This window comes from Octodon degus, unplaced genomic scaffold (genome assembly GCF_000260255.1).
Source record: "Octodon degus isolate 3935 unplaced genomic scaffold, OctDeg1.0 scaffold00052, whole genome shotgun sequence".
Taxonomy (NCBI): domain Eukaryota; kingdom Metazoa; phylum Chordata; class Mammalia; order Rodentia; family Octodontidae; genus Octodon; species Octodon degus.
In genome coordinates this window covers 7793957-7821510 of record NW_004524628.1, presented here as the reverse complement: position 1 = coordinate 7821510, position 27554 = coordinate 7793957, and the positions used below count along the sequence as shown (strand labels likewise).

Below are 27554 nucleotides of genomic sequence, written 5' to 3'. Positions count from 1 at the left end.
TTCTGGAACCGGGGATTGAGCTCAGGCCCTTGTACTTGCCAGGGAAACGCTTATTCCACTGAGCCATCTCCCTGGCAATGAAAACAATTTAAGCTTCAGAGTATATCACGGTCCTTGTAGGTTAAGATTAGAAAGGGACAGATTTTTGTTTCTCTTTTTTTTTTTTTAAGAAAAGGTTGTTTTGGGAATGCCAAATCAGAAGTTAGATTTCTCACCCTACCTACATTAAAAACACCCCTCATGTACAGTTTTAAGAGTGTGATATCCACAGCACCAGACTTACTGCAAAAAAATCTCTACAAAGATCCACTGTCCTTACCCACCAATCTCGGGTCATCATAAGATCATAGCCAGACGCGCTTATTCTACTGAACTAACTCCCCGGCCCCTAGCCAGACAAATAGGAAATCTATTTACATATACAGCAAGTTCAAAATTATATCCAAGGTAGGCTGCCTGAAGGAGCTCTGCTAAACGTCACTTGCTACTCAAGTTTTCTCCAGAATAACACTTTCAGTATTTTTAGTAAGCTCAGTCAAACAGCGCAGGCTCAGCAGACGGGTGGCTGGCGGGGAGGAGGCACAGGCACCAAGTCACGAGTGGATGAGAAAAAGATGAAACATACTGCAATCTTTTGAAAAACAAAGACATGCCCACAAACAGAAGGGAAAATTGGCATGCAAACGACTTTCTGAGGAAAACTTAGGTAAAACAACCTTCTCTACATGCTCTCCATGTGAAAGGCATGAAACGTGGCGCAGGCTCGCATCACCCTGTGGGAATTCTTCTGGGCCATGACACAGGATAAGCATAGCAGCAAGAGTCCCCCATCAAAGGACTGGGAGCAGTGTCCTGGGGGACCGCAGTGAGGGACAGGCGTGCCTTCCAGTGGGAGCTTGACTGCATGAGCCCAGCATTCTCCCTTTTTCTTGAACACTCCAAAAGCAAAAAGTAAACAGAAAAGACCTCCTTTTCTTTTTTTTTTTTGCAGAAGTGGAGATTGAACTCAGGCCCTTGCGCTTGCCAGGCAACCACTTACTCTACTGAGCTATCTCCCCAGCCCCAAGACATCCTTTTCAACACAGCCAGAAAACACGTAAGATACTTGCTAAGGCTTTAGAAGACCCAGCCATCACGGGAGCCAAGGAAAGTAACAGAAACAAGAGGCGCTGGTGGCAACAGTCCTTGGGCATGGAGGGACATGGACACACACACAGCTCCTGAAAGATGACGAAGGGCCCACAAGCTTGAGAAAGAGGTGAGGTTGGCCGGAGAAACCGAGGGGCCCCGAGCGCAGCTTCGCCGCAGCTGCAGAGACAGGAACGAGTGTGCTGCACTTCCTGCACCTCGACTAACTGCTTCTCAGCAGTTTCCTGCGAGTGAGGCTGGCCGTGCCCACTGGTCTCGCTCACTGAAGAAGGGCCTGGCACCCTGACACAGTGTGGCTAAGTCCTTCGTGTCAATAAAGGACTACAACCACTGAGAGCCAAATGCTCCCAAGTAACCTCTCTGGGACCCAGCGTGTGAACCCTGCATAACTACCGGGAGGCAGGCTGCTCAGACCACCTGCGACTGTTCAGGAGCTAAGAGGTATGCGAGGGGCCCCGAGTTTGAATTTAAAGGACTAGCCAAGGGAGGTGAAGCACCAACTCCCCTAACTCACCAGCAGCTATTTATTTAACAAGGTGGGCTTCTCCTCATGCCGAAGGGCCTTGAGCCACAGCCCGCTACAGGGCAGGGCCACTGGCCCGGAAAGCCCAAATGAGCAGGACAGCACGTCAGCAACGCTCAGCCACGCAGCAGGGCCTGCTCCAGCCAGTCAAGTGATCGTGTGTGGCACCTCCTAACACACTGGGGTCTCAAACTCCGGGGAAAATCTTAACAGTGGCATTACCAGAAACTGCCAAGGCAGCAGGGGAGTGGAATAAAGACCAGGCTGCCCTCACAGGGAGGGGCGGCCCACACCTCCTCTGCAAAACCAGAGAACACCACGTTCCTTAAGTGCTCATCTCGCAGAGGGCCAGGGACAGACTCTTAAGTATAGAGAACAGGACAAGGCCACCCTGCCCCCAAGTGCTGTTCAGGAACTTGGCCGGCAACACCTGTTGTTACTTAAATTAACCTCCGAAAAATATCAAACAGGGCTTTGCTGCTGTTGGGTTCCTTTTCTACAGAGAAACACAAAGGTAAAACACTAAGATGTGTTGGGATTAAATGGAAATAAATGATTACTGAGAACTGTATGGCTGTGAAATTCACAGCCAAATACCTCAAGAAAAGCAAAGCAAAGGCCCACTGACACCCAAGCAGGAGCCGGGGAAGGATGTATTTCTCCACACTAGAAACAGAAAGGCTGTAGGAGCCCCGCTGCCAGCGCGGGCGCTGTCGTCTGCTTCCACGCGTGGGACCTACCTCCGGCTGTGGCTCAGAGCTCAACCTAAAACCTTGCTCTCTGGATCCCTCCCTCTCAAATCTACCTATAGTTGAGACATTTGGAGAAAAACCCTCCTCATGTGACTGTCTGAAGTTCGGAAAATGTGACCTGGGGCCCGAGAGTGGAGAAGAAAGCAGGTGGAGGCTGAGCGAGTCAAGTTAGCCACAGGGAAAACTCCCTTCTTGCTTCTAAGGCAGGGTCTTGCTCTGTAGCCCAGGCCTGCCTTGAATTCGCCACACAGTGCAGGCTGGCCTAGACTCCTGGCAGTCCCTGCAAGGCAGTGGGATCAAGATGGGCACTACACGTCCAGCTTACGAGGGAGGTTCCCCCCAAGCTAAGGGCTGCCGCCGTGGGGACACAGAACTCTGCACCTCACAGGGCACCCACCAGGCCCCGGAGACAGGTCCTCAAGCTCCCTCAGGAGAAGCAATGGCGTCCTCAGAGTGGGCACGCAGGGGCAGGGCTGGGGCTGGCTGGAACTCTGGACAGGCGTGACGGGGCCATCAGGCAGGTGCCTCCTACCTCTTCCAGCCGCCGCCGCTGCTCCTTCTGCTGCTCGATGCGCTTCTGCCGCTCGGCCAGCAGCTGCCGCTTGTACTCCTCCTGCTCCCGGAGCTGCTGTTCCTGCAGGAGCTGCTGTCTCCGCAGCGCCTCGGAGCGCTCCTTGTTCTCCTGCTGCAGTCTCAGGAAGTCCCGGCGCAGGGTGGACTCCCCAGGCACGTTGACAATGGAGCTGCAGGGAAGTGGAGCTTCAGGGGCGCCCAGCGGGCAGGAGCACCAGTGCTCGCTCCGTCCATTCTCCCGAGACAGGCCTGCTCACAGGGTCCAGGCTGGCCCGGATTTCCGTGATCCTCCCAACTCAGACTCCCAAGTGGGGAGATTAGGACACGGCTCCTACCACTCAGTAATGGTGAGCGCTGAAGTCACCTTCCTCCTCCCACCCACTGCTTCCTTCAGTGAAGAGAAACTTCAGCGCTCAGCTGCTCAGCCTTGCCTGGTCCTTGCCTGTTCATTCCCCTGCTCCCCGGGCCCTGCCCAGTCCCAGACCTGGCCAGCAGCTGCGCCCATGTGAGTTGCAGAGGTAGGTCACTGTTCAGACAGGACAGTGGCTCCCCAGCTCCTGGTGCCCCCACTTCTTCAGAATAATATGGTAGTGAACAAACCCCCATCCAAAAATATACTGCTTAATGGCAGGCCAGATAGCTCAGCGAACTAAAGCACCACAGGCGGAGCACAGGGGCCGGCCTCTGCATGCAGTGCAGGGCTGAGATGGGGCTTGAGAATGGGCGTGGTGGAGCGCACCTGTAATCCTAGCACATGGAGGCTGAAAACAGGAGAATCACTACGAGTCCAATCTATGTACTAAGACCCTGTAGACCCTGCACTAAATACATTAAAAATAACTCATTAATATTGCTCAAAATCAGTGGAAAATCCTCTACAACTGTGAGTTTCAAGCAGACTCATATACTCTGTCTAAGAAGAAAGCACTGCTGGGCCTCCTGTGGTCCCTCCTGACAACTTCCGTCATCAGGCCTCTCCAGATGCACCCTTCCTCTGCCCAATGAAAGTCCATGCACACGGTCTGCTCTGACTCAAGCCAGCGGGGGCTCGTCCAGGTCGGCTGGCAGCCCCATTCACTGCACACTGGGAAGCCGGGAGCAGCACATGCAGGCCACAAACTGGGTCGGCACAGAGTACACCCTCACCCGGGAAACCAAGCGCCAGTAACCACACGGGGAAGAGTGGAACCGCGCTGAGGGCCAGGCCAAGAGGTTGTCAGTGCTCAATGGGGGCCCCTCTTGTCACTCACGACAGACCCAGGGAGGGTCCCATCGTGAGCCCCAACACAATCCCCCTTCCCCGTGATGCCCCTTTCCAGGCCAGCAAGGCTGGATCACTGGTCAGTAATGTGGGACCCGTCCCAGGTGCGCAGGCCTCTGGAGCCTGCCGCTGGGTGCAGTGAAGCCCTGCCGGGGCAGCCACCGCCCGCGCCTGGCCTTACCTCGGCTCTCCTTCCTGCTCAGGCACTTCCTCCTCCTCCTCCTCGCTCCCGCTGTACTCATACTCGGTCTCGTCTGTGCACACAGAATGTGGAGACAGTCACAGCTGCTGATGCGGGCGGCACGGGCCAGCAGCCCCAGGAGCAGCCCAGGAGCAGCCCCGGAGACAGCAGCTCGCCCCAGGACAGGGCGGGGCAGGACACGTTATATTCCCACTTGGAAGGGGGCTGCTCTCCGGGCCGGCCAAAACACCCCCGACGCGGATGTTCTGAGGGTCTCAGAGCAAGGGCTGAACAAGAAAAGGGACCAGCAAGTTGACAAGCCCGGGTGCCAGAGCTGGAAGGGGCTGAGGCATCGAGATTGCAGGTGGGTGTTGGCAACCCCTGGGAACCCCAGAGTGCAGAGGGTCTGGGGCAAGGAAGGGAGGCCCCAAGTGTGGCACGCACCCCAAATCTAACACCCCCACCAACTACGAAAGGCCAGTCCAGAAAAAACTAATGGCATGGGAGAGTGAAAGAATAGGACAAAGCTACTCTCACACCAGACATAAGCAAAAAGGCCAACGTAAGTAATTCATTTTCACTTCACAGACTTTACTCCCGCTCTCCGGGAGGTGAGAGGCCACGGTATTAGTCTCCTTCACACATAAGCTCAAACTTCATTCAGCAGCCTCATGCTGGAGAACAATCAAGACCAGAGGCCACGAAGAGATTAAACAAAGTCTACTCACAAACAAAAATTTTGCTTCTTGTCAGAGCTATGTAAGATGAAAAATCATTTTCCTGGTAAGAAAAACAGGCCAACAGACTTGTGGCTCCAGACAAATTAGTCTAGACATAGGATGTGGCTGGGAAGATGGCTCAGTAGTCTAAGTGCCTGCCTGGCAAGCGCAAGGACCTGGGTTCAATCCCTGGTATGGCATGCCATGCTGGCCCTGGAACCCCTGACATGCTGTGCTAGCCACCAAAACCAGGTGTGGTGGCGCACACCTGTAATTCCAGCCCTGGGGAGGCTGACACAGGAGGTTCACTACCAGTTCAAGCTGTGTAGCAAGTCCCTGCACCAAATAAATAAGTTAGTTCTTCCCTGTTAGACAATTAGACCATATAACTTTAACTTTTTTTTTTTTTTTTTAATACAGAGTTTTGCTACGCAGCTCAGACTAGTAATGATCCTCCTGTCTCAGCCTCCCCAGTGCTGGGATTACAGGTGTGCCCCACTATGCCTGATTTCGGGGCTGGCACAGCATGTGGTACCAGGGATTGAACCCAGGTCCTTGAGCTTTCCAGGCAGGCACTTAGATCGCGGAGCTATCTCCCCAGCCCCAGACTGAATAATTTTAATACACACATAGATACTTACTGTTTCTAAAGGGAATGCAGACCTAAACAATCACTGGAATCTTAAGTAAGTGCTCTTTTTTTAAAATTTTGCATTATAAGCCACAGCCAAGAACCGCGAGGCACAGTTGCTATGAGGGAAGCAACAAGACTACGGCAGGCTACTCTGCCCTTTCTCCCCATGAGACGACACAAGGACAAAGACACAGCCGTGTGGCCCAGGGCAGGCATTTAACAAACACTGGTGCACAGCTGATGGTAGGTTCTGTGAGGGGGACACGACCCCACACCCTGCGCCAGCACCAGCCGGTCAGCTGGACCACACTTCAGTCTCATTTCTTCCATCACAGCAACTGTAAGACCCCAGTGAAGTACAGGACAACCCAAGACCGAAGGAGAGCGATGGAGTACAAAGACATGCTCTGAGGACAGACAGGAAAACCACACCAGTCACACAGCATCCGCTGGGGACACACCATCCTACAGGGCTGGCTGGACCCCAGGCACAATCCTAGAAGCACGCAGCAGAGACCAACAACAGAACACTGCCGGAGGAGCACAGTGTCACCTTGGGGAAGGCACGACCTGTTCTCACTGGCAAGAACCTAGAAAAAAAAAACTTTTAAAGGATAAATTTAATACCTTTCTCTCCTCTCTTCTTTCTGGTCCGGTCTATATGGTCCTTAAGCTGAATTCGAACTTGCCTTTCATTTGGCTGATCTCTTATAAAAGGATGCTTCAAAAGCTGCTCTGTGGAGGGCCGCTGCATGTAATTCTTTACCAGGCATCCTTCTATAAAACTAAAAAATTTCTTCGACCTGTAGGACAAAGGGAAAAATACCCATTTCTACCACAAAAAAAAAAAAAAAAAAAAAAAAAAAACAGAGCTCCAAAAGACTTATAAACTACAAGCTTGGAAAAAAAAACCTTCAGAATCCACCACGAACACTCTGCGAATGCCCAAGAACAATGCAAAAACAGAATGAGGAGCGCGGGCTTGCTGGGGACCAGGAGCGGGCCACACAGTCCCAGACTTACACCCGCCCCGTGAGCGCTGCACGGGAGGCCGGCTGTCCGGTCCTGTGCTGCTCGCTCATCACCGAACCGCAGGCAGAGAAGCAGGGGCACGGGGGCGGCGCTGCGTGGGGTCGCCACAGGGCAGCAAACGTGAAGCTCACCGATGACCAGCCGCGCTGGAGGCTGCTTGGGCTCCCGCGCAGAGGCGTGGGGGGCAGCTGGGCTGGGCACGTGCGTGGCGAGCCTGTCTCCTCGCTGCCCACCTCTCCAGCCCGGCCCCCACCGCGCTGCCCCACCCTCACACATCCTTGCCGGAAGGTGGGGCTTGGCACAGTCCCCAGGCCAGGGGGACCCCAGCTGCACGCTGCCCCCCAGGCCCGGGCAGGAGCCCTCCCCTGGGGTCGCCCACACGCAGGAGACTGCACACGCCTGCGCCTCCCCCTCCTGGCTGGAAGCAGGCAAGGCAGGCCCAGCTCACTCCAAGTGCTCAGCTTCCTCGGGGCCGCCATAATCGACAGGCGGCAGGTATTTGTTGGATGAATTAATGTTTCAGTTTTTAGAAATAATAGAATTTAGAAAATGAGTTCAGCTCTAATTATTTCACCACTTTAAAGAATCATTTCACTTACCTTGTATTTCTGCCCAAACGGTATTTATTTTCCGTTTGACAAATATTTACATATGTATTTATGGTAGGCTATATAAGAAATATATATAGGAAATAAAGGAGAGGAGATTTAGGTATACAGGGCAGAAAATTGTAACTCAACTTGCAGAGAAGAAAAAAGCCAAACTAGTACAACGATGGTCGGTGTTTGATACTCAGAGATGGGTGCGAGCAAATAGCAACCCAGAGAAGAAACAAGGGCGCCTGGAGGAGGATGGTGAGAGAAGCGCAGAGAGCAGGAGAGCAGGTCAGGGTAAGTTCAAAGCCACTGAGCGCACAGGGGCACCACGCGGTGCCAGCCACAGAGCACTGCCCACAAGGTCCCTGAGCCCTGCGGGAGCCAATTAAAACGCACACACCAGAGTCCCACCCCAGACCAGAAACCCCAAGCCTGGAGCCCTGGCTTAAAAGGTTCCGAAAGGTTATGGGTGCTGCGTCCGGACTACCATCTGCATGCAGGTCAAGCACCTGCAGCGCGCTCTTTACAATCAGCAGCTGAATTCTTCTGGAGAAGACTCTGGCTGTCTTCTGACGGTTACTTCTCCCAAAATATAACAGTAGAAATTTACACCTTGTGTTCAGGAAGACAGCGAACACAACAAAAGAAAACTGACATCAGCAATCACCTTGTCCCTTCGAGACACACGGGCTCACTGCAAAGGGCAATGAAGGTGCATGGATGTGGGTCTTGAGGCTCTGCTGGATGGAGCGACCCATGTCCACTGCACACGCGGGTGCCTGGGGCCAGCCACCCATGCTGCCCTGGCACCGTCACGCATTTACAGAGTGGATCAATCAGGACAGAAGACTCTGCAGCTGCATGGATTTCCAGAGCGTCAAGAAACCAGAGAGCAGAAGGAGCTGACCTGAGGTGTCGGGGACAGAACAAGGTGGCAGGCAGTGCACAGAGTGGAAGAAGCCCAGTCCATGGAAGAGAGGTACAGAAGGAGCCGTGCAAGGTGCTGGGAACCAAGACAGCAAGGACGGAGACGCATGGAAGAAACGGGGCTGGAATACATGGGCACATCCGTAACCATGAGGGGACGAGAATCTGCACACCTCAGAAGATGAGCACATGGGAAGAATAGCACAGACAAGCCCAGCCAAAAGACCAAGAGCAGCACGGCAGAAGGCTGGACAGAGACACCCTGTTCACACACTGCAGCAAGACAGGCAAGAACTGACGCGCAGGAGCTCATGCAAACCACGCTTAACAAGAGATGGGGATGTGGGGGCCACACAGGCAGGGGACGGGGAGGGGGCAAGCAGCTGTGGACGGAAGCTTGCACACAGAAGGGGACAGAAAAGGACTCAGAAATTCAGGTGAGACAAGTGGGCAAAACCGTAAATTCCAAAGCTGCACCCCGTGCGGCAGCACCCCCAGCCCCGTGTGACGTCCATCCTCAGTCCTCCTCTGACAGTGTACGGGAGCAGCAAGGGAAGGCAGGTGGCCACTGGGGGACAGAGGACATCTGTTCCTATGCCCTTTGGGGTGAAGCAGGGTTCGCCAAGCACCTGGCGCCTTCTCACACAATCAAGGAGTTGCTCCATTGATTTTACAACCCCGCATCATCTGAGAACATTCAGCACAGCACAGCACTGCGTTTGTAAAGATGGTCAGGAGGACACGACGCTATGCTTCAATATCTACGGAACACTTTCTTTAACCAGTTAGCATTTTATACAAAGTCACTTGCTGCTGCATCGGAACTCAAAGAGAATTTATCAAGAAGCAAACTGAGGGAAAAACAGGCTTCATTTAGTTGTGTTTTGAGGCAGTGGTTTTTATGCTCAATGAAATTGCAACGGCCAGAACTATATCTCAGAAGAAAGTAAAATGAGAAGGGGGAGAGAAGTCAGAGGGACAAAGGATGGGAGGGACAGAGGGAAGGCGAGGCAATCAACAAAAAAACAGCCACGTGTGCTCACCATTTCTTAGACTTCAGCCGGGGAGGAGGGTTCCTGGGGATGAGGAACAGCGCTCTCATCGGGTGCATGTCACAGAGGGCTGGGGGAGGAGATGACATCAGTGTGGCCCTCACTCACCCACCCGATCCGCAACCCACTCAAGAGTCGGCACTGCACACTGCTCCATAGCCTGACGTTGGCTTCGGGCCAGTCTGTAGCTGCCATTACTAAGCCTAGGCGCACTTCAAATTTCCCATTTAGTAACAGAAAAATAAAAGAAGAACAGGAACATACAACTTCACACAGACATCAACAACTTTTCGTAAATCAAAGTAAAAAAACCAAAGTCAAAGTCTAAAAGGAGGTAATGCTTAAGTTTTTTAAGCTACCCATAAGACTGCAATAAAAATGACTGTACTTTCTCAAGGATTAAATAAGATAGGGCTTGCAAAGGCCTCAGCACAAAGCCACAGCTGAGCCCACCAGAAATGCTGTCATTACCGTAACTAGTACTGAAAGAGTCAGAACTGAGTGGACAAGAGGATTCCTGCCCTTCCTTCCCCCGCTGCTGCATTAGCTGGGGAGCCCACATGTGGGCAGCGCACGCCTCCACGTGTCTACTGACCTCCAAAAGACGCTAGCGCAGCAGCTTGGAGGAGGGATGGGAGCCAACATGGTATTGCCCTTATGAAAGAAAACCGGGACCAAGGCACATGCGGTACTTGGCGCTCGGTTCCTCAGAAACAAACACAAGGGACTGATGGTGTTCAGACAGGCATTCTTCTCTGCATAGCAAACTAGCATTCAGGAACAACGTACCAGGCAGTTAGACACTGTACTATTTGTAGGGGCCCCAGCAGAAAATTCGGGGTTCTTCCCCCCTTTTTCTTGGCAATTCTACCCTATCCCTGATCAAAAAAAATCAACTTTATGAAGTTCTCACTGACTTAATCCAAGGAAAAGCCAACACCCTTACAAATGTTCATCAGGTGATTAAAAAAAAAATTATTCTGTAAATAAAAGATAATTCCTTTATCTGTAAAGTTAAAACTTTTAGTAATAGAACTTCATGAGTCAGAACTAATTTCACTGAATATTAAATCCACAATGCAAACAGAAAGCCGAGCGCTTGCCTGGTCTCTTCGGAGAGCAGACATGAGAACACTAAGTGACAGAAAGCACGGCTTGCGGATAGCCCAGGATGCCCGGCGGCCAGGCTCGCCCTCTGCACGCCCCACCAGGAAGGACTCGGCAGGGCGCGGGTTTAGGTTGCTTACAGCCACGCTCAACAGGAAAGACGGGTACTTACGGGGAGCACCTTCTGCCATCTCAATGGCTGTAATGCCGCAAGACCAAAGGTCACTCTGCAGAAGAAAACAGCGTGTTACGGGTACTGTTAGCTACAAAACCACAGCCTGTTCACTCAATAAAGGCATGCTTTCAGGGACACAGTACGAAAGAAAATCTGCCAAAGGAGGAACACATCCATAAGGACATTTTACAATTGAGTGAATTAAAAAAAATAAAATTACTGTTGATTTATAATGAAAACCAATCTTATCTACAATTAACTAGAGAAGATTCACTTCAAAACCTCCCTGTAACTAATTAGTCTAAGGTCATTAGTAACAGCTTAGTCTCCCAACCAGTATTTATTTTACGCCCTGTGTTACTGCTTCAAACTTAATTAAAATGTGTACAGCTTAAAATGTGCGTGCACTCTTTGTAAGGTGCACTGTAGGGCGCCAGCACCGAGCGATGTACTGGGGCATGAACTCAGTTCTGAATATCACTGACAGGTACGCTGACCACGCTGGCGCATTTAATTAAAGCAATGGTTCACAAAAGTTTTTGTAAACAGTCTGCTCATCCCTTGTGTGGCACCTGGATCAAAAACATGCATTACTATTTCAAGCCTCTAGAGGTCACCCTAGGAATTCCAGAAAACTCCAGGAACTAACGAAAGCTGTACAGAGCTTCAAACAAGAGCAGTGAAGGGACTGTGTACCTAAACTGTGTTTTATAAAGAGGAAACGTGTGACCCTAATGTGGTCTTCAAGTGAGCAGGAATCACGGTGCTGCGCTGACTTCCGGTGAGGGGTATAGCTGCTGGGGACCAGGGACTAGCACCTTCCGCAGGAAGGAGCTCGGGCACAGCTGTGCACCAGGAGGACGGCATCCAAGCAGTGCGGGCCGCCGCCGTCACCACGGCAGGGGCTCCCAAGCAAGGTGCCCCATCCCCAGACTGCACCCCTTACTCTGTAGTCGTAGGTGGCATCTGGGTTCTCGTCGCAGGCGATGACCTCGGGTGCCATCCAATAGGGGGTGCCAATGAATGTGTTTCTCCGGCCCACTGTCCTGTCCAGCTGAGCACTCACCCCGAAGTCCACTGTAAGAGGAAGACAGAGGAATGGGGGCACATGGTCCATAAACATGGAAGATGAGGAGGCATCCTGAGGGCACAGGGGATGGCGCTGCCATAGGACAGCCAGCTGCAGGAAAGAGCACTGTGAGGGACAGCCCGCTTCGGAGCTCGCTGCCCAGCCAGCTCACCAGCTCCGCTGCCACCTAGAAGCTCCCAGGAGCCAGGTACAGCCACTGGTGGCCTGCGCAGGCCTTATGCAGGTGGTGATCCTTGGTGCTTCAGAGGACCCACCTGCCTCGACCAAGTGCAAGTTCAGGGGAACAGACCTGAGAGCCCCTCGCTGGGGCTTCTGAAGCAGCCCTGGGGTTTCTAGAACATGGCACTACACTAAAGACAGCAATACTACACGAAGAACGCCTGCCAAAACAGTCAGCACTTACGTTTTTCAGGGTCCTTTCTACCTTTTACCCAACTCAGTGGTGACCCTGGAGGGGTGGCAGAAGCCCCCCACTCTGGACACGTCTGCCCAGGAGTCCCAGCCAGCACCAGGCTCCATACACTGCTGTGGCTCCTGCAGGAACGCACACCAGCGGGCCAGCTCCTAGGCATGGCCGTGGGGCGCAGGGCTGGCGCCCCAGCACACAGAGGCTGCTCAGCCAGCAGCAGGCACAGCAGGCAGCGGCTCTGCTCCTCCCAGGAGCCCCAGGCCACCTCAGCCAGCGTTCTGGCAGCTGATCCCGGAGCAACCCAGGCCAGGGGACCCACAGCTCTCCACGCCATGGTGCTTCCTGGCACTGGGCAGCAGTCCTCCTGACTCCCTGGCACAGGGAAGACAACAGTGGCAGGCTCTACGAGAACAACTTCCCCACCTCATTTCGAAAAAGAAAGGCAGACTAGATGGTCGTGAGCATAAAGAAGGTGAGGATTTTTTAATGATCCATTAGTGGAAGACAAATGACAGCTAATACTGCTGGAACCCTTGACAGACCATCCCGTGAAAATCAAATGGGAACGTGTTCCGATCCAGTCAAAGGAAACAGGCTGGAAATCAGTGTGATGTCACCTCCAGGAAGACACCAGGCTCATGCTCTTCTCCACGCAAGGCCACGTGCCAGTGCTGCCTAGGAGCACTCTCGATCTAGCTGCTATGTTCCCAGAACTTAACATGAGCAGAGATATGGGAAAATAAATTACACTACATTAAAAACTGGGGAAGAATAAAGAAGCAGAGCCTAGGGCAGTTCAGTCAGGAAAAGTGCCTGTGGCTGAAGGAAGACCTGCAACTTCAAAGCTGGGGCTGGGCGCCTTCAGTGCAGGCACTGTGCAAGGCAGGGTGGGGACACAGGAGGGAGTCACAGAACGCAGCAGGGTCCGACCCCAGAGCATCTACGGGCCAGGGCCCGAACCTGGATCCTGTCCCAAGTAAAACAGCGAGCCACTAAGGGCCGGGGGGGGGAAGCGGGGTACCAGAGCTGGACTTCAAACTCAGTCTGGCTGCTTCTCACAGGAGGAGGAGCAGGGGAGGCACGTGGGAGCGCTGCCCCCGTGACTGGCTAGAGCCTCAAGCAGGCACCACAGTGAGGCCTTGCAGCAAGGGGCAGAGAATAGGCAGTGAGTAAGGCCCACCTGCATCAGCACCTGCCCACCACACGTACCGAGCTTCACCTCCGCGTTCTCCGTCAGCAGCACATTCTGGCCCTTGATGTCCCGGTGGATCACATGATGGATGTGAAGATGTGCCAGTCCCTGAAGAGAGACAGTATGAGCTTGGCTCTGCCTCACTCCAAGTGAGCAGCCAGCTGCAGGCCTCTGACAAAAGCATGCAAAAATGGGCCAGGTGCTTGTGTGAACTCTATGTGGAACACAGGGTCACCCTTGGTGCATTTGCAGGAGGATGTCACACAAACTCCCACACATACAGAGCCCTGTCCTTGCCCCTTCAGCCAGCTGGGGTCACCCCAGAGTAGCATGCCCGCTCCTACTATGCCTTTAAGACACGCTGTGGCCTCCAGCTGCAGTCTCTTGGCTGTAATTTGTGCTATTTGTGTACAGGGCGGTTCATTTCCCACGACAAGCATCTATGTTCAGCGGGTGACCCCGTGGTCTGTGTGAACCAAACCCATCCCAGGAGACAGTGGAGGGCTGGGAGGGGTCAAGGCTGTCTTCCCACCACATGGTGCCAGTCAGCTCCACCTCCACCCCAGTGTTAAACAGTGCTGCCATCCGAAGAGCCTGTACTGAGTTATCTTTCTTCCCAAGAAAACAGGCCCTGCGGGGTGCCTAGCCCTTGCTTATGGCCCTTGCTCTGGAAGGAAGCCCAAGAGAGGTGGTCGGGAATGAACACACCCTGCCCCCATCTGTCCCGCAAGACGCTGCGCATCTTCTCGGTGCTCACCGAGAACCCGTGCTTTGCTGAGAAGCCAAGTCTATCGCTGTCTCCCTGAGCCCCAGCAACCTACTTACTCTGAAATGTCTCCTTTCAAAAGGACAGGTGACAGAGTGTTCATTTAATTTTTCTCTTATTTTTCTACTTGGTTTCACTTTATTATCAGTAGAAGGGCCTGGTGCATGGGCTCAAAAATGCCCATCCCACATGACATGAGAGGGAAAGAAAAGAAAAACCAAATACAAAATCCTAGAGATACAGCCCGGGCATCAAGATGGCTTTGCTACACGAGCAACGACTTAGTGCCAGCTAAAACAATTTAGAAACTTGCTCTGACATCACTAGACAGCTCTGCAGTTGGCTGCAAATCACATGGAACAGCAGACCGTTTCTTCAGAAGTACTACAACAGACTTCAACAGCTGACGTGCTGGCCCATGAGAGGTCCCTGAAGCCAGCCTCAGAGCCCGCGCGGTGATCTGGGGCACGCACATGGGCTCCAGGAAAAGCAGAGGCCTGGGGTCTTTCTCTTTCCCTCCATCCCATCTCCTTCAGACTCCAAAGCCAAGTGTCGCTGGTGGGCAGTGACAGCCTGGAAACACAAAGCGCTCCAGGTGCCCCTAGATAGCCATGGGTGGGCCTGGGGCTCCCTGGAAGTCCTCTGCAGACCAGCCTCAGCAGCAGCGTCCTCTCCGTGAAGTGGTCCGTGCGTACCCCACCTCACACTGCCAGAGTAACACCTAACGCACGGCAGCGGCAGAGAAACGGGACAATGACAAGCCAGTGCAGAGCAGGTCACCCCAATCCCTCTGAGCCCCAGATCGGAGGCCTGCAGTTCTACGTGTGCCCTCTTTAGAGACCTGCCAGACCAAACTGCGATGCTGCTCACACCCCAGAGCTAACAAGTCGCGCAGCGTCCTTGGCTGTGGAAGGCAGGACGGTCCGTCGCCATGACGCAGACCCCAGACAGGCTCGGCCGACCATCACAGGCCACACGCCCGCTTCGCTCACCCTCAGGATCTCTCTGGAGATGTAGGCGATCCAGTCCTCCTTGAGCGTGTTCCCCTTGGTGTTCTTCACGAGGTCTGTGATGGACCCGGCCCCGCAGAACTCCATGACAAGCTGCAGGACACGCGTGAGGCGGTGAACATGTGAGGGGAGGAGGAGCACCACCCGCCTCCGTCCTCCAGCCCGCAGCGCCGAGCCCAGGAGCCGAGGGCACCCGAGGCTGCGCAGCCCTGCTCCCCTCTCCTGCGTCCCAGCAGCGGGCACCGGGGCCATCCCGCCCCTCGCCCTGCCCGCGCGCCTCCAAGGTCGCCTGTTCTTCCCACAGGGGGGGCCTCACACTATTTCATAGTAACTGGGTTTCATTCAAAAGGGAAATGCTGTTTTAAGCAGTTGTGTAACTTTTAAGAGCTGCAAATTTATAAAATCTACAGTTTAAAAAATACAATCTCAACAGAGATACTAGAAAATGAACTTCTAAAATTTCAACACTGAAGGGATGCAGGTAACAAAAATAAGGATAATTTTCTCTTCTATTTTCTTAATTTTACAACCTTTTCTATAATGGATTTTTTTTTAAAATCCTTAGGAAAAATGCACTCCGTCTCCCTATTACGCAAGCCCCAAGCCTGAAGCCCGAGCGGCAGGAAGCCCAGGCCTCCCAGTCTCAGCCGTCACTCTGAAGACAAACATGCTCAAGACACGCAGCCCCAGGTGCGTCCAGGAATTTCCCTGAACTTACTGACTTAATTATCTAGAGTCGCAACACTACTAATAAGTGAATGCCAATACTCTGTTTCTCACTTCAATTTTTGTGTATAAAAGGCTGAAATTTATTGAACTTTCATATTAACTGGTTCCCACACATGAAATTTTTCCTGTATTACTTTCAAATTCCTATTTTCTTTGGTAGTCCTCACATTCCTTATAGAAGGTGCCGATCTATTCCTGGAACATGAAGCTAACTTTTTTTTTTTTTTTTAATGGATTAACAATTTATTCACCAATTTAAATGGCATAAAACCAAGAAAAGAAATACTGTGGTCATTCTTCACTGTGAAGTCCCATTTAGTATTACTACCAAAGCAGGACTCTGACAGTCTGCTGGGCTGGATTATGTCTCCACGTGTGCTGCTGAGCAACAAAAAGAGGCGCAGCAAGTCAAGCTTTTTCATTGAATGAAGCTAACTTTCTGCAAGAAGCGTGAAATAACCTCACAACAAACGCTCAGCCCATCTTCCGCCCATCTGCCACAGTGAAGGCCAGCTGAGCGGCCCTGGAGTCCCTGCTCCCCACACCCCATGCACTGCGGCTCATGCCCTCTCGGACACAGCGCAAAGAAGAAAGCCCGCACGTACAGCACCGGAGCGCTGCCTACCCAGAGCTGGTCATCATGGCCCGGAGGGCTCTTTTTGATGAAAGCACCATAGTACGTTGCAATATTTCTATGATGAGAATATTTCTTCAGCATATTTATCTCCAGTTTGATTTCTTCCTCTTCATCCTTAAGAATGAAACACACAGTTGTTAATGATGCATCAGTCTGCATTTTCTCCATATACACATTATCTAGGTGTTCAATATGCTCAATACGCACATTAATCCGCTTGGCAAGTATCTTGCCCTTAACTTGCTTGTTTACAACAGTGCCAACAGCAAGCTGGGTAACACTGTAGACTCTTCCCGTTTTGCCATGGTAGCATGTGTGAGGCATTCCTTTGTGCACAGGACCCATTCCCTTGATGTCTACAATATCACCCTTTTTGTCAATTCACATGTATGTGGCCAAAGGAATAACCCCATGTTTTCTAAAAGGCCTGGAAAATATATACCAGGTTCCCCTCCTCCTGCCCTTTCTGTTAGTCATTTTGGCAAGTTACTGGAAGACGACGATTCCGGCCGAAAGGCTACACACATTATCTAGGAAAAGAAATTCCCAGGCAGGTGAGATGTGTGGACCTGCACTCACTCCTTACTCAGGGCCTTGTCCTGGGAACGTGACCACAAGCTGCAGCACTGGACCAGAGTGGGAACTGGGAAGGGCTGGCTCCTCACCACTGTGACCTCGGGCCATGCTCCCCACTTCTCTGGGCCACAGGACGCTCAACTGGAACCCAAAAGGTAACTAACTGATGGTGTGACTTCAGCTACTACTTACTAGGAAAGTGTTTCTCTTCTAGAAAACATTCATGAATACAGATGGTCTTGATCCACCTGAGGCTGGCAAAGGTGTCCCAAGCACAGGGTGGATCACAGTGCAGTGATAGGACACCAACCCAGGAAAAGGCTGCATTCAGGGCAGCCCTGTGGGCCCCAGGACAAAGCCCCAGTGAGCAGGCCATTCCAAACTTGGCTCTTCCCCTGGCGTCTCGCTTATTAAAGTAAAGCAAGCTGAGGAGAAGCAAGTCGGATGACATGGGGCAAAGGCAATGCAGAAGGATGGTTGCAGAGGAAGGAAAGTCAGCTGCGCTTTTTACCTGCCTCCCTCCAGTCTACTTCTGTCTAAACTAGTCCCAGGGTATCATTTCCATCCAGGTCCACCAGTGGGCTGCACTTCCTGACCGAAAGTACATGCTGCCTGAGATGCACCCTGGAGGCATGCTAGGCAATCATTCCAGATCACAGAGCACTCTAATTCTGCTGCAGTTTTTTCCTTAACCAGTGTCTTCTGGGACCTGTTTACCAGTCTAGAAAGAGCTGCCATAGTTATGGGCTATACTATGTTTTCACAGCCCATAAATTAAAAATCCAAGTTCCACACCGAAGTTCGCGAGCCTCACATCCCACTGTTCACTGCTATGAAAAGCGTAGGCCATACACACTGCAGACACAGTTGGCAGAGGGTCGCGGGGTACTGCATTTCACAGAACCCAAAATGCCTCTGGACGAAGAGGCTACCACCTCTCGTAAAGAAACCCCTGCAGGACCACCCTGCAAGACCCACGCTGTACCGTCTGCAGAGCAGGCTATATCTTAGACTCAACAAGCTAAGAACAGCTTAGACAATCACGTCTGACACATCTTTTCTAATATGACTGAAGCCTCTGAACAGCATCTAGAAACAGTTATTGGATCCCAGATATAAAGCAGTCAAATCCTGCAGTATAAAGAACTGAACCCCCAAAATTCTGGGGGGAAATCATAATTCTTCTCTCAAAACTTGTAGGATGTTTACATCCTGTGAACGTCTTCTCTTGCTTTATGGTTGTAAGACAGGCGGCCGATGGTTGCACATCTTATAAAGGCGCCTAGCAGCACTAATTGTCCTCTCTGTCTAATTACCAATGCCTACCCCTGGAGAAAAGGCAGCAGCAACACAGAATCTGCCAACCACTTTGAGCCAACTACAACCACAATCCCAACTAATGACTGATGCTTATTATGTAGTATTTCATGTTGTCTTTAGAGTAATAACAAACCAACTTGTGAGTTTTAGTCTCCCTTTAGTCATGCACTGAAAATTAGTTTGGTGGGCTCACTGTAGCACCCAATGCACACATGGCTACCTCCACCTCCACCGCCACCACCACCACCAGCACCACACACACACACACACGCACACGCACACACACACAGCCAGAAACGCAGCAGCACACAGACCTGGAGTTGGCTACAACTAAAACTTAAAGGCAACAACAAATCCCACATATGCAAAGAAAGCTGGCAACACTGGCAGGAACTGACACACACCATGTGTCCTGGCGCCCCAGTGACTGCGCCCCTCAGAGGACCACACCAGAGGAAGGAAAGCAGAGAGCACTGGCTAGGAGTCTGGAGCACCCTTTCCAAAGGAAGAAAGCAAGGGCTCCACCTCCTCTTCTCACTGGCCAGGCAGCTGCCACCCAGCCCCAGGCTCCATGCAGCTGACACCAATTAGCATTTTGGACACTGACCAGGGAGCAGTTCTCACAAGTGAGGTCTTTGTCTGGCCCAGGATCTGCCTGGGCATGGGCGGCAGGGGGCTGCAGGGCCTCCCCTGGCCGAGACGGGAGGGAGGGTGAGCATCTGCAGGGTGGCAGTGTCCCCGCAGCACGCTGGCTGCTGAGCAGGCAGATGACGAGCCCACCACTCCACCATCCAGCACACAGCGCACTTTGCTGTTTCTCGGCAACATAAACTCTCCTTCCCTAAATTGTCCTCTGTCGGAGGAATGTGCAAGAGACGGGCAAGCCACAGGCAAGTTGGCTGACCCAGATGACCGAGAGGTCTGAGCGCAACCCTTCCACCTGACAAACCATCTTCACATGACGAAGGATCATTCCGAGACAGACGGACAAACAGCAAAAGGCAATGCACTGTGCACTCCATCTGTGTTGATGCGGGAGAGCTCACAAAATGGGACACACGTATCTCTAGAAGACTTCTGCACCCAAGTGCACAGTAATACACAGCTCAACAATGTCTCCCGTAAGCCTAGCCCTTAGGAGGCTGAGGCCATAGGACAAGTCTGAGCCCAGCCCGGGCAACTTAATGGCTTAGTGAGAGGCTGTCTTGACAAAACAAAACACAAAAAAACAAAACAAGCTGAGGGATGCAGCTCAGCACAAAGGCCTGGGGTTCATTCGCAGTAATGAAAAAGCAAAAGGAAAAAACTATTTTAAATATCTGTTTCTTAAAGCCAGTTTATAAGTTTTAGTCAAATACCATCCTTTATACGACAACAGGTGGTAGGAAAATGAGACCACTTGTTACTGGTAAAGCCATTACAGCTAAGCATACTATTCTGTATAATTCAAGTTAAAAGCATATTAATCATATGTAATTTTTAAATTTAAAGTTACACAACTCAAATTTATAACCATCCACATAAACACAAGTGAAGACAACCACACAGGATAAAATGAAGGTTACAGAATCTGGTCAAAAGAAAGGAACGGAACAGACCTCAGCTGGGCGTGGTGGCGCACACCTGTCATCCCCATACTCAGAAACTGAGGCAGGTGGATCACTGCCAAGTTCAAGACGAGCCTGGGCTAAAAAAAACAAAAAACAAAAAACCAAGCTCAAGGCCAGCCTGAACTGCACAGCAAGACCCTGTCTCAAAAGGACCAAAAAATAAACTAACAAACCTCTGAAGATCAATCACTTCGACCAAAAAATTCAGTAAGGTAATTACAAAAATCAATAGAACCACAATGGGAATCAGACATGGTAGCCTGGTCAAGAAACCGCAGTTCTGAACACATTCCAGACTAAAAGACCTGCCCGACTTCTGCTACTACATCAGGGCACCGCTCGTGGGACCAAGGCCAGAGGGACTAACGCTGAAGCCCAAACCTGCTTCCACCTTCTCTGTCTACAGGCACGAGATGGAATTCCCAGACACAACAAGGTCGTCAGAGCCCTCTACAAAGTCTGCCCTTCTCCAAGGACACCACTGAGATTGCATCAGCGGCCACTAATTGCAAATAACACGACAATGAAGAGAATCCTACAGCACGGCTCTCAGCAAACTAAGATTGAATTCTGTGTGGGTGAACACGATTCACCTCCGAAGCTGCTTTCAGGTGCAAGAAACCACAGAGACCCAAACCACAACTGCGACAATCACACACACCCACACCCACACCCACACACTAGCCTGGAACCACAGCGGGCTTCTCAAAGCAAACCCACAGACTCCGTGCCAGACCATGGAGGGAGCGATTCTCCTTGGGAAAGAATGGCCAAGGCTTGGAAACACATAGCTAGCGCCCATTCTTCGCTGCACCTGCGGTGCCACATCCAGGCCAGCCGCAAGTCTCAGTCCCCACGGGGCCCAGAAAGGCCAGAAGACTGTGCATTCAGGAGCCTGGCAACTTTCCTGGCATGCTGCCTCATGTAGTACGGGGCACTGAACCCCAGACATGGGCTCTGACCTACTCCCCACCCGTTTTCACACAGGGCCTTGCTAAGCCCTTAAACTGCCCGGGCTGGGCCTGAACGTGTGATCCGCCTGCCTCAGCCTCCCAGAATGCTAGCAGCACAGGTGCCCCTGTGACTCTTTGTTTGGGTTTGTGTTTGCGTCTGTGTGAGACTGAGTCTTGTTATATAGTTCAGGCTGGCCCTGAGCCTGCAGCGACCTCTGACTCATCCTTCCATGGGCTGGGATTGCAGGCGTGCAGCACCACACCTGGCTTAGTTCTCAGTTTACCACCTCTACAAAGCAGCAAGCTCCGTGGGCACAGGCCCTCAGTCCTACTATCTCAGTGCCCTGACAGTGCCTGCTACACCTGCTACACTAACATGTCCCACCACATACACCCACAGTTGATGAGTTAAATGCATGAGTTGAGTCCCTGAGCCTCTGTTTCCTCCCGTGCAAAGCGAGGGTGCTGACACCGAGGGGACCCTAAGCCCCATCAGGCAGCTCCACCCAGGGCCAGATGAAGATACTTCGAGGCGGCACACAAAGTCAACCCGATGCCCAGCCCGGGGTATGCACGCAGGGTGACTTCTGGGAAGTGAACTACAAAATTATCCGTGGCTTTATCACCAGTGTAGTAACCACCAGTGCAGCCCTGCAGGCTGCACCAACACGTGGCCGTGGCATCACCGTGCTGTGAGAAGCCATGGGCAGGCATGTCACCCACTGCCGTGACAGGCTGGAAGAGCAAATAAGGACACCAGGTGCCCGGATGGCTTCCTGAAGGCTGGGCAGCAGCTGGCTCAGGTGTGTCGCTGAAGCAACATCAGCAGCTACTCGTGCTGTGTGCTCCGCTCACACAGGGTGTGGCTCTCAGCTGCCGGGTTCCCTCTGGAAGCACAACAGAAAAACTTGGAAGCCCCAACCAAAGGACGGGCAAGGAAAGAAGGCCTTTGTGTGACTCCATCTGAGGAGAGACCAGCGCTGCTTCGGGAGTGCACAGGGCCCCAGACACGCTCTGTATGCACCTGTGTCACCAGAAAATTGTTTGTTCTTTTGAACACTGTTTTAAAAGGGATATAAGATTCTATTAAAAATGCGAACTCTGCTGCACACCAAGGGCAAGGAAAAGAACACAGCTATCAAAAAACAGGACCACCAAGCACCACACAGCCACGCGAGGGCAGGGGCACTGAGTTCCTGCAAACCCATCACACCAGGCGCACACAGTCGTGCAGTGGCACCTGCTCCTTGGAGAGTGCATGCTGGTTTACAAAGGCCAATTCTTAATCCTGCGAGTTACAGTTTCACATAAACACACCCAGCAAAGACATCTGTTAACGGGAATCTGTCAGAGCTCAGAGGATGCAAACCTATGGGAACCCGTCTGACTCAACATCCTCCAGCCAGCAGCACAAGCTCAAAATCTGCCTTCTGCTGAGAAGGCGCCACAGCCCTTCCCAAGAGCCCACCCGGTGTGAGCAAGGCTCCATGCCCATTCCCCAGCCTGGCCCATAGAGCCACAGAGAAAAGGGAACTGTCCCACGCCACGAACACCCACTTCTTGCCTGGATGGCACAGGTTGCAGCCTCAGCCCGGATCCTCAGGCAGCGGGCACCAGGCACCAGCACCGCACACCGCATTCCCCACCCCACAGCAGTCTGCACTGCGAACCTAACACAGCTAAAGCCAACACACAGAGCTGAGTCTCTCAAACTCAGACACAAAACAGGGGAAATCATGAGTTTAACAACTTAAAACTCTTAAAAAGAAAACCTCAAAATCAAAATATGTGCGTGCCCTTTGGCTTCAGGAGCTGGGAGGGAGTGTGAGCTGGCCTGGCAGGTGCGTGGTGCTCACAGCTAAGACCCCTCCCACGGCAGGCTCGCTCCGTGGCCAGCTGAAAAGTTAGACAGTCGCAAGGGCTGCGCAAGGAACAAGTCTGGAGACTGCAGGTGTTCCGATCCTCCTCAGACATTATAAAGTAAGTGCCAGCCCAAGAGGATGCTCCCAAAGTCCACAGTGAGAGCGAATGTGTGTGCTCACATGTTAACTAACTATGGGTATGTATTATTTTAATAGCTGAAACCAGAATGTGAATATTTAAACTCACAATATATAATCAATACATGCACATTTTACCGACAGATGCAGACACTGAGGGGTCAGTCATACTGTGGAATCTTTTTCTAACTGTTCTTTGTGGAGCCGGCTCTGTTCTGCAAGTTCACCCCGCCTTGCCCTGTGTCACCAGCCAAGTGGAAATGGAAATGGCACCCACAGCCAACCCAGACCAGGAGCCCAGCTGTCACCTCCCATGTTTCCCTAAACACAGCTGCATCTGTGGGTCAGCCGGCCATACCTTAGGAAGGAGGCCGAGTCGGTGACAGAGCCTGCGACAGAGCAGGGGAACAGAGCAGTGAAGGGGGGGGGGGCAGATGGGCTATGGGCGAGTGCCCGGCCACGCACAGCACCAGACCACCCACCAAACCACGCCACACATGCCACCACACTGTAGAGACCAGAGAGAGCAACCTGTTCTGCATGTCTAAATGCTGCACTAGGCAGGAGGATCACTGCGAGTCTGGGGACAGCCTGGACTACAAGGTGAGATCCTTCCTCAAAAAGACAATGAATGAATGAAGGAACGAATGAAGGAAGGAATGAATGAACGAACGCATGCACGCATGCTACACTCGCTCAGGACCTGCTGCATGTCCTTGCTCTTCTGTACAAAACCATCTGTTCAGTCGCTTTCCAAACAGCTAAGGAGCAACACATGCCCGGGGAGCCTTCTTCAGCGGCAGCCTCGGGGAGGGAGAGCCCGGTATCTGCAGGCAGAAGGTATGGGAGGAGTTCCTGCTGCCACGAAGGTGAACGCAAAAGCAGCAGTCACCGGAGGTCTAGTGGGAAGGAGCCCCCCCATCAGAAAACACCCCGACCCCTCGGCACACAGCTGCTGCCGCCACTCGGTGGAACGACATGCTGTCACGCTGCTTTCACAAGACTGTCACTAGAAGCCGGAGGAGCCAGACGGCGAGCACCCCAGGCTGCACCGGGCTTTGGGCGGACATCTAGACACAAGCCACGACACCCTAACAACCTGAACTTTGGTGCCGCTTACCCACCAAAGTCCCCACACTGGCTAAGAATTCCTACCATATCCACAACAATCCAACTCAGCACCCGCTACGCCAGAGGCCAGCACTGCCAACAGGCATCTTCACACACCCTGAAGCTAGCAGCACACTAAGGGCACCATAAGTGAGAGGCCTTCCGTCCCTCTGGGTCAGGACCTGAAAGGACCTCGTGAACACGTGGTCTGTACAGGAAGCCAGACTAAAAGGGCCGCACAGTTCCCTGGGCACAAAGTCTGCAACACAGTGTGCAATCACAGGCCTCAGGGCAGTGACCGCCCCAAGCACCCACTGCGGCTGGCAACATCCTCACTGCTCAGCCAGGGGCTGACTCACAGGCGAGGTATGGGCAGTTTCTGGAATTTACCAAGCTTATCATTTGTATGCTTTCTTGTATGCACATTGTATTCAATTGTTTTTAAAGGTAAGAAGTATAAAAACCATAAGAACTAAAGAGGGTTATGCACATGAAGGCACTTCTAGACTCAGCATGCACCACACGAGTGCACATGCACAAGTGTACGTAGCTATCGTTGAGAAGTGACTCTTCCACACTGGCCAACTCTGCTCACCAAGTTCCAGTGTGTGAGAATGTCTGAGAACGCCCAGACTTAAAAGCAGCAAGGCCCAGGAGAAGTGGCCAGAGTTCCGTGCTCAGAGAAAGACACAGAGCAATAACCGTGGGCGCGCGGAGCACCAGCATCCAGCCAGCCAGGCATGCATCCGCACCGCCTCAGTTAGCGCTGGCCAGCAGACAGGAGGGGATGGGGCTCGCGACTGTGAGGGCCCTAGCAACCCCCAAGACAACTGAACCTCAAGCAGTGGCCAGACCTCCAAGGGAAAGCTGTAAATGTGTAAGAGTGAGCGATTAAGGCTTGTGGGCAGGATTACAGCCGTGATATAATCTGGGCCGGGCAGGGCCCACTGGTGGGCAGAATGAAGAGCAGGACAGTGTCACCTGGCTCACCAACAACGCTAGTGCTGTGGCCAACAACAGGCAAGGATCAATTGATCCATCTCTCTCTGTCTCTGTCTGTCTGCCTCTCTCTCTCTCTCTCTCTCTCTCTCTCTCTCTCTCTCTCTCTCTGCCTGTCTCAAAAGGGGGGAAGGCCTGCAGAGAAATTGTATTTGCTTAAAAATGAGTTAAAACCATAAGGTAACCAAGTGAAATGAACAAACCTGGGTTGGACTAAGATTCACAAGCCAGTTATGAAAACAACTGAGATGGTGTGAATGCAGGCTAGCGGGGGGGCGTCTGGGGCCCTCCCTCAAGGGTGGTGATGGGCTGCAGGAAGGCAACAGAGAAGAAGGCCCCACTCAGTACTTAAAGGCCAAGCATCAGGTGACACCAGGACTCACTTCCAAACAACATACACAACACAAAACCAACGAACTATAAATCTAAGTATGAAGTAAGAGATACTTGTTTTTGAACAGTCGCAGACAGACATTTCTCATTAAGCAAGGACCTTCCAACTGAGCTGCCACCACAGCCCTTTCTTTATGTTTTATTTTCAGCCAGGGCCTCACTTGTCACTGAGCTTTCCAGCTGGGCTCAGCCCCTCCAGGGAACAGAGTTTCAGACAGGCCACCACACCCAACCAGAAGGAGTTGGTGAAACTCACACAACGATTCTGTTCTCAGATAAACCCCAGCTGATAATCACTGCTCGGGCTGCTGCACCTTTCTGCCTCCCGGAGGGCCAGTTGAGGTCACGGGGATCCAACTTGCAAGGAAGAAGCCATCACCAGAGTAAGCACCAGTCCCTCATGGGTCGTGCAGTACAGGATGCCCAACAGGAAGGAAGAGCTGAGCCGGGAGTGGTGGCGCACACCTGTGACCCAGCACTTGAGAGGCTGAGGCAGGAGGATCACTTCGAGTTCATGGTTTGCCTGAAGTACATAGCAAGACTGCGTGTCCAAAAAAGAAAAACAGGCCAGAGAGATAGCTCAGTAGAGTAAGTGCTTGCCTGGCAAGCACAGGGTCCTGAGTTCAATCCCTGGTACCATTAAAAAAAAAAAAAAAAAAAAAAAAACGGCAAGAACTACAGAACCTATCAAGAATTTAAACTACCAAGGGGAACAAAAAAAAAAAAAAAAACCACTAAGATAGGGCCAACAAGACAGCTCAGCAGCCTAAAGTGCCTGCTTAGGCAAGCTTAGGCAGGGGTATGAGGCTGAGGTTCAGTCCCCAGCACCATATGCTGCACCAGCCCCGCCTTCAGGGTGGGCTGAGCCAGCCAGGAAAAAAAAAGAAGATATATGAAGCTCATGCCCTTATTCCCTAACATGATGTAAGTATTATATACTGCAAACACATACTGATAAAAAGAATCCTTAAGAAGAACTTGAACTACCAATCCCAAGATCCCTTACAACACATCAGGAATACCAAAATATGACTGTCAAAACTGAGGGCATCTAAGCGTGCCCTGTGGACTCCACCCACATCAGCGTCCAATGGTCAGCCTCATCTCTTAGCTGCAGGCGGACACAGGTAACAGTGAAGCCCAATCTGCTAGCATAAGGGGCCGGGGAGATGGCTCAGTGGAATAAGCGCTTCCCTGGCAAGGGCCTGAGTTCAATCCCCGGTTCTGCCAAAAAAAAAATAAATAAATCATCATCATCTGCTAGCTAGAGCCCCCACTCATGAAAGCCAGCGCTGCCTGCTGTGTTATAGACTTCAATGACAAGGCTACATGACAGTTCACACAAGATGCTACCATGAGAACACTCACTCAAGGGGATGTGAGGCTTCCCCGTACTTCCCTGGAAATTTCACTGAATGAATATACGTGGGAGTCCCCTGTCTGTAGCTCAGGCTGGCCCTGAACTCAGCGATTCTCCTGTGTCCACCCCCAAGCCCCAGGACTCTGGGCATGCACCACCACACTCAGCAGAATCTATACATTTTAAATAAAGCAAAGCTCACCTTACAGACATGTTGTACTAATGTCACCCAGTTTGAAAACATCCCTAACCTGCCTTCCCCACACCAAATGCAACACTGCTTCCTTTCAAAAGAGCCCTTCCAAGTCCTAAGAACAGCTAGGTCCTAATGCCCACGAGGCCTCAGTAGCTCTGCACACCCCAGTGTGCTCCATGGTCCCACGCCCACCCCAGGCTGGGGGTCTGGGCTCCGGATAGGTGAAGGAGCCCGTGGTTCTGCAGCCACCACAGCTGGCTCCAAGCTGGACTCCCCCTGCCATCTGCTTGGCCTCCTGCTGCCTGAACCTGACAGTAACAGGGGCCTGCTACCTACCTCTGGGTTTGCCACAGCAGTCAGGATCCCTGTCCCAAGCCTGCACATTCAATCTCCCTGCTCGGAGATGAAGCCAGGCAGAAGCCCGCTTTTCCCAGAGAGCCCAGGACAACAGCCATGCCTGGAGCAGACACCAGCAGCACCGGCCCAGAAGGGAAGCAGGGGCACCCTCCAGGCGCCAGCTGCC

At 52.2% G+C, this 27554-nt stretch overlaps 1 protein-coding gene across 9 annotated transcripts in view; it reads right to left on the bottom strand.

Moving 5' to 3' along the window:
* Map4k4 (mitogen-activated protein kinase kinase kinase kinase 4) overlaps positions 1-27554 on the bottom strand; it is an 84458-nt gene that overhangs the window by 30832 nt on the left and 26072 nt on the right. For all 9 annotated transcript variants that reach the window (XM_023717479.1, XM_023717480.1, XM_023717481.1 and 6 more), the window contains 9 exons: positions 16503-16628; positions 15131-15241; positions 13390-13480; positions 11628-11758; positions 10679-10733; positions 9391-9469; positions 6420-6595; positions 4440-4512; positions 2957-3167 (listed from right to left, as the gene is read on the bottom strand). In XM_023717479.1, the coding sequence (XP_023573247.1) occupies positions 2957-3167; positions 4440-4512; positions 6420-6595; positions 9391-9469; positions 10679-10733; positions 11628-11758; positions 13390-13480; positions 15131-15241; positions 16503-16628 (1053 nt within the window). The remainder of the gene's footprint in view (positions 1-2956; positions 3168-4439; positions 4513-6419; positions 6596-9390; positions 9470-10678; positions 10734-11627; positions 11759-13389; positions 13481-15130; positions 15242-16502; positions 16629-27554) is intronic.